Raw genomic sequence first — 7,414 nt, 5'->3', positions numbered from 1 at the left:
TACTGCACAGTTTGAGTAATTCCATGTCTCCACATTTCATCAGTTTCAGTTTCTACCATCATTCGGTCGGGAATAGGTTGAGTTGTTCTTGATTTAGCGCTGCTTGTTGCTGCAGTTCTCCAATACATAACTCCAGCTAGTTTGTGCTGGCGCTGTCTCCTGTTTCACCAGCTTTTTCCGCCAGTTGACCCAGACAGTGAATCAGGCAGTCCAAGCGAGCAGCGGTAGTCCAAGAATCCAGTACTGCGTCTGTCATCGTTGAGAGTATGAACTCTGGAGATTGATACTTTCTAAGCATTGATAGCAAAGTCCCTGGAGCTTGCGTCACTATCGATTTCGATGCCTCCGTTATTGCTGGTAGTGTAGGGAATGCTGTGGCGGTCTCCTGTTCCCACTTGGGTGCTTGCTTGTGCCACAGCTTTCGTAGTTCTCTTTGGCGAGCCCTACTAGCACCGATGGTAGTATATTTGATTTCAAAGCGGCTTGGATGTGGGTTGGTTGTGCTGTCTGGCTCTGTGGCGCTCTCGTCTGGTAGAATTTCTGGGTCGTCTTGTTCCCAGACCGAGCTGCTTGAATGGGGGTCGCTGGACTGTGACGAAGTGAAAGTAGGTGATGGCCCTTTATCCAGTAGTTCATCTTCCCATTGTTTTAGCGTTGTTTGATCTACTTCGTACTGTTTCATCCATTCTTCCACCGCTGCTTCATCTGACCATTGTAAGTCACGTAAATCCTGTCTCCTACCAGGTGCGATTCTATCAATTCCAGCAGTTGAGAACACTCGTAATTCCTCCTCTCGACCCTGTCCGTGAATTTGCTCCTCGCTACGTTCGTGAATTTCAGCTGCTGTAAGTTGTCGATCTCCTTCATTGGCTTTGTTGTCCGCTTGTTGTTGTTCACTCGGACCTCCCTCTGCGTCGTCGCTTGATTCATCCATACCTTCATCAGTGTTTTCACTTAGAGAGCTCATAGTTTCGTCCTCTAAGCTGGTTTCCTTGGGTTCGGCTTGCTTAGGGTCGGTCTGAAGTCCTTTTATTACCGCCTTGGGGTTGAATCGAAGGTGGCAATAATGTTTTGGTCTGAATAATAGTACTATCGGTAGCTCTTCTGGTGACTGTCGCTCCTTGCAGTCTTGGCGAATATGGTTAATCCAATGCTGAGCTTGTTACGCTTCGTAGTTACGTTCCTTAGCTGTGCTGTACGTTATAGCAAATTTCGTTACCTGCGCCGGTGTGAACTGCTGATACGTCGCTTGTGCCAGTCCTGGTCGTGCTATCACTACAAAGATGTTCCTCTGCAGTATTTTCGCGAGCATTCGCAGTGTTTCGTCATTACCCCAGTGACGTCCCGAAATGTATCCACTGCGTCGTGATTCCGATTTGCCCAGTTCTAGGAAGTGAGCTTTCAGAGCTTGCGCCGATTGTCCAGGGCGTAAGTTTTGAGTTGAGCGTTCGATTCCTGTTAGGATTTTGAGTCGAGTGTTGTGATCAAATTCTTCAGTAAAGAAATGGTCACTAGCGGCTGCTATTCCCTTCTTGAGTTTGTGGGTAAGGACTTCAAGCGGGTAGGTGCTGCTGGTTTCTTGAAATTCTCGGTTTAGAAGCGCTGCTGCGACTGCATAATATTGACAGTTTCCGTTTGCTGGTGTTGCTGTTTCTTCAAGTCCACACGCTTGCAGTACTTGCTGTCCTGTCAGCACCGTTCCTTCTTGTTGCACTATAGTTGGTTTTGCTATCTTCTCCAGCGCTTGTTTCGTAGCTGGAGCGCGGAAAACCGCTATGTGTTTGTTGATTAATCGTCGTTGCTTCTGCATCTGTTGGGAGCGTTGGCTCAGTGTCTTCTGGATAACTTCAGCTGGGGATTATTCATGATCGGGTGTGGGTGTTCCTGCTCAGTGTGTTTTCCAGTCTCCTTCTGATGGGAGTGGTCTGCTAGTCTAGTTGGTCTCGCTGTGTTGGTTGATGTTGGTGTTGAGCAGCATTCTACAATTATCTCCACCTGTTGTTCATAACGACGGCTGTTGTTAGATCCAACCGTGTGCCACTCATACTTACCTTTGTTGTGTGTTTGGTGGGTTGCTGTTGCACTGGGGTTTTGCTGGTTCTGGTTGGTTGTTGGTTGATTCATGGGCGTTGCTGGTTGCTGAAGATCCGTCATTATTGGCACCGGTTCCTTGTTTTCTGGTTCATTTTCTTCGTCAACCCAGTACTCTGTCATCTCCTCAAAACTGGTAATTGTTCGTGGTTGTTTCGGCAATGCTGCAATTTTTTCGGCTGTGACTTGTAAGCAGTGTTCTGGCCTGTACCAGTAGTCATCTTGAGCGTTGCATCTGCTTCGTGTGTGTCCGATTGCCCCACATTGGAAGCATGGTGGTGCTGGTTTGACATTCACATGGTGGATCAAAATCTTGGTCCCGTTCCAGTTAAGGAATCTCTGGCTTACTAGGAATGGCGGGCATAGCGGGCTTCTGAAGTAGACGTCCCAAGTGTCCGTTTGTCTCTCATAAGATCCTGCTGATGGTTCTTGGCGGGTCATGTAGTTGCCCTTGAAGTTCTGCTGTAGATATGCGTCAAGGGCTGCTTCGTCCATGAACCTTGACACGTTAAGTAGTCGAACATGGTACCTGTCTCGGGATTTCTCGTCCCGTACTCCATCTGCTCCCATTTGTCTGGCCCATACTGACGTGGAGCTATGACCTATAGTGGTAGTTGGTTCCCCCGCGTTTTCATCTTCATTTCGCAGGGCGAAGTTCTTGTGGCGGAATGGTAGAGACTTGAATTCTTTCCCCCACACGGCTGCTTGCTCTCGTGTCCAGAAAATCAAATGGATCGCATGCTGGTTACGGTCGTAACAGACTTGTTTTGCGCTTTTCAGGAATGCTACGAGTCGCTCCTCTGGGTGTTCACTTCTGCGTTTCACTAATAGGAGCATGCCTACTAGTCTTTCTCTTGTTTGGAAGTCAGGGGACACTGGGAAATCCACTGGTAGATGAATGGCTAAGTCTCCTTCCACTTGGGTTTGGATTGTGTACTGAATCATCCGAAGAGCATACGCGCTTGAGGAATGGTGGCAGGTGGGCACAGAGAATGGTCCCCTCCAGGAGTCTTCTGCTGAAGGTTTCTTCTTTTTCTGTTGGCTTGCGGATTTTGCTAGGGAATCCGTAAGGAGATTCACAAATTTGACGATATACTGGAATTTCAGATGCTGAAGATGCAGTGGTCATGAATCGGTACGACGAGCTTTCATCGCCCGTCATGTCGACGTCTGAGTCCGGTTCCTTCTGGGGAGCTAGTTGGTCATGTTGCTGAGCCCAGGCGTTGACTACTGGGGCTGTGGATGCCTTGGAGGTTGCGACTCTGTGGTCAACTATTTCAGTCAGCATGCGACGTGTTTTATACAGTGATTGCGTGATATCATACAGGCGCGCCCTCCATTTTCTCGCGTCTGGTCGGCCAATGGCCGCGTCCACCAAGAACAAGTTCAGTAGTTGTTCTTTTTCATCGTCAGTCAGAGTCGGGTATTTGCGCTTGTTGTTCGTCAACTTCAGGTCTGGGTGCGTTCTGACGACTGTAGTGAACATGTTCTCCATATATTCCAGCGCACTGAAGGTGTCTTTTGTTTCTTCGACCCCCGTGCCTGCTAGTTCTCCGTGCAGGTAGATATACATCTCCGCGAACGTTAGAGGCTCCTCTACAATCTCTTCGTACGTTGGCTGATCATGGTGCTTCATGTCCTCGTCCTCTTGGTTGTCTTGCATAGTTTCTTCTTCTTCCAGCACTTCAGGCATTTCCTTGTCTTCCGTTGTTTCTCCACTCTCCTACCAGCGGCGTTTCGGCGTGCTTTCCGTAACCGGTTCTTCTTCTGTTTCGGTCGGATCTTGGTGACGTTTGACGCCTGCTGTCTGCTCTCCCTTGCCTTCCTCTGGCGGAGGTGATGGCGTGCAGACGTCGATCACCTCCCCTGGATTGTCTGGAGGTTGGTCCGTGGCCTGCATCCTGCTTGACGGTGATGCATGTGCGATCTTACCGTCCAGCTTGAGCAGAGCCCCTATACTTTAATCAAGTGACTCCCCCCTGCGATCTTTGACCCTTGGCTTTTCGTGCGGTTAACTCCCAGTTACCGCTGCTGTTTCTTTTGCGACCTTTCCCCTTCGACGCAAATATGGAAGTGTTCATGGGCTTTTAGGGAAAATGTCTTCGTGTGATGGCGTGATCCGTAGGAAAGTGTATCCGTGGGAATGCGTGAGCCAAGGAGTTTTATTTTAAATGAACTGGTTACGGGTATCCAAAGCATTCCCTGTTTCACCACTTTGAAACTAGACGAGAAAGTTCGCCTCCAACAAGAACAATGGGAAGCAGCGCCCCACCCCCACCCGCCGAACGTTCACATGCTAAGTGACGATGTGATCGGAAACGTGATGTCATCGCACCTCTGGCCCAAACCTGGAGTCGGGCGTGACGGAGACGACGAAGCCTGGAGCTCAAGGACGATAAACTACGCGAGTTCAAGACCACAGTATTTCCAACAGCTACTTAACAGCGTCACCCTCCAGGCACCTGCTGCAGCTCCTATCAAGCACAAAGGCACGCTGGACCCCTCACAGCCTGTCGGCATAGAGAACCAATCCGCTGATAAAGTACGGGTCACAGAGGAAAATGCTGATGCGGAGCTCCGCCGGCAGCGCCGTCGGACGAGCATGCAGAGGTACCGGAAAAAGCTCCAGGACCATGCAATCGCTCTAGAGCGTGACGTCGGAGAGCTACGAGAAGAAATCCAAAAGCTCCAGCTCCAGTGCCAGGCTCTCTCTTCTGGTGTCCCCACCGGAACGACTGCCTTGGCGGTGGTGGCAGAATACTTTCGTCTGTTCCGCTACGGCTTGAAAGGGTCCGCCCCAACGAACGACCCTGGCAGCAGCACACACGTGGCCCCGGACACGTTTGTTTCTAGCGTGCAACGCGATTTCCTCCATGCAGCGGTATCACCGGATGTGGTGGGCGAGACGGGATTCGGCGTCGAGAGGCTCATTGAGGACTACCGGCGTCTCGCTCTCTACCTGCCAGACTCGGACACCCAACTCGTACGACTCAATACCGGTCCTGGAGACTCGTTAACCGCCATCGCAGCAGTCGCAATCGTCGTCACGGCGAAGATGCTGCATTTTGCATTTCCTCACCTCGTCCGCGATGGAAATCGAGGTCAGTGGTCACAGCTTGTTGCCAAGTTGCTCGGCCAGCGGTTCATGCTGCGTGGCTCGATCCAGTTCAAGTGGGACAGTGTGACAAGCCGCGTGAAGCTCGTGCAGACCAGAGCAGGCATTTTGACTCCGATTCTGCGATTACTGGGCGACTTGGAGACCATCTCCCGCGTGTTCGACTACGCGCTCATTACTCCATAGTGTAAGCTAGCACACTATGCCAGTCCCAAATGCTTCATAGGTCGCATAGCGTTCTTTTTATCCTTAACGTGTATACACCCGGCCTACAGATTCATGAACTGCGAGCGGAATCTCATGAGAAATCGTTGATGACGATCCAAAATATTTGAGCGGGGCATCAAGGTTCGCCGTTACCTTTTGGCCATATAGTCCCCCTTGGTTTACCTCGCTCAAAGTTATATTTTCATTAGCCTACTACAATTGTGCCCTTATTTATACGTTCATTAGCCGACTACAGTTGTGCCCTCCGGTAGTATCAATTTGATAGCCTGGGCCACGAGCGCGCTCTTGCTACAGTACATGCATTAGCTCGTGGCGATTCAGTGGACTGCATCATGTGCTAACCTCGTAAACATCGCGTTTTTGGGATACACGGGCATTGCAACGCACCACATTTGTTCGTAAACACGTTGCTGCCCCCGCCGATAGAGTTTTCAACCTGTACATGCACTTCGGTTTTGCTCCACAGAGCCGCCGATATTATCATACATGTACGTGAGTCCAACAGCTCACAATTTGAATTTCGCTATACAAATTAAACTGAATTAAATCAAGTGGTGTATTCGCTAGTTGGCGAATAGAGAGTTGGATTTGACATGCAAGCCCAACAACCTAAAGACGGTCGGGCCACCTCAAGTTGAACTTCTCAAGGTATGTACGATGCAACATCTTGCCTGCTAAGGAGCTACCCGCAATCTCGGAGACAGCTGCAGGGTCCTTCCTGGCAAGCACCCACTTGCTCAACAGCGAAGCCTGCATGTCTGTGGCAATCTTCTCCGTCACTGGGTCTTTCTTCGCCGCAACAAGCATTTTGGACAGCGCGTCGTCGCCGAAGTTCGTTCTGAACGTGTCGATCATCGATACCTGGTTCTTTCGGGGCAATCCCGAGTTCAGATCGTCCATGTACTTGACCCACGCGTTCAAGTTCGGGTTCTTAAAAACCTTCTCTGCTCCAATGTTCAGGTTCAGTGTCTGGAAGACGTTGTCTGCAGAAAGCCCCATATTCTTCCAGCCCTCCAACTGCTTAGTTTGCAATGCCTTCGCGGCTTCCTTCGTTTTAGGCATCTTCAGTCCAGCCTCGAGCATCTTCGACAGAACTTCGTCGCCGTATCGACTCGTCAACGAAGTAACCATAGCTGCTTCTGGGTGTCTCGGATTGATGAGACGGACGTACGCGACTCAAACATTGACGTCTGAGTTGTCGAACAGCTTCGTACCAGCCTTGTCCAATTTCAACTTGGAGAACATGTACTCCGACGACTTCTTTCTGTCGGCATATTTCAGGAGATCCTTAAGCGTGACCTTCTTGGAGAATACATTCTTGATCGCCTCGATCCCTGGGATGGATTTAAAGCTAATCGCTCTCTCTTCGTCGTCCTCGCCCGTGACGCTGTCAGCTCTCAAAAACCGCTTGGAAGTCAAGGTGTTTTGGGCCGCATTGATCCGCGACGTGACCAGCTTCGAGTCTGCCACTTCGTGCGAGGCAGTGACACCTGTAGCGACGAAAGCAGCAGTAGCTAGCAGTACAATGTACTGGAGTCTCATGACTGACCTTGACAGACGTCCTTTGAGTCTCAGCAGTGGCGAGCAAGTTGGGAAGTGGGAAAAATTGATGGGCTACGATTTCTGCGGACATGGAGACGTCAATGGGTGGCGGGAGGTACGGATACATATGTGTAACGCACTCTCTACAGTGAATCGTCACGACAAATTGTCGGACAACCGTGGCGGTGTAGCTTGCGGTAACCAGTGGCCACCATCAACATGTACCGTTTTCTAGCCAACCGATCGTACTCTTAATCACCATCCCCGTGTTTGGCAAATAATAGAGAAGCGTTGCGAGTGCTGCATTTATCCGGGTGCTGCATGCATATAACTTTTGCGGTATTGGTGCTCGATACGATTACGATGTCTGCAAGTTTATGCGGCATGTAGATATTGTGCGTTGCTGGGTCGTCTGCGGCTTACTGGGAATACATTTTT

At 50.2% G+C, this 7,414-nt stretch overlaps 1 protein-coding gene across 1 annotated transcript; it reads right to left on the bottom strand.

Annotated features, from left to right (window-relative positions):
• Positions 1 to 6,610: 6,610 nt before the first annotated feature.
• Positions 6,611 to 6,976, bottom strand: KRP23_140 (RxLR effector protein PSR2; the record flags this gene model as incomplete). The annotated part of the gene is made up of 1 exon (XM_067895911.1): positions 6,611 to 6,976. One exon carries the CDS (start codon positions 6,974 to 6,976, stop codon positions 6,611 to 6,613), a length of 366 nt encoding a protein of 121 aa, XP_067750695.1.
• Positions 6,977 to 7,414: the final 438 nt, after the last annotated feature.

The sequence above is a fragment of the Phytophthora ramorum genome, assembly GCF_020800215.1.
Source record: "Phytophthora ramorum isolate Pr-102 chromosome Unknown Phyram_PR-102_s0001, whole genome shotgun sequence".
Lineage (NCBI taxonomy): Eukaryota > Oomycota > Peronosporomycetes > Peronosporales > Peronosporaceae > Phytophthora > Phytophthora ramorum.
The sequence above is the reverse complement of the archived record's forward strand: the minus strand, read 5'-3'. Positions and strand labels throughout refer to the sequence as shown.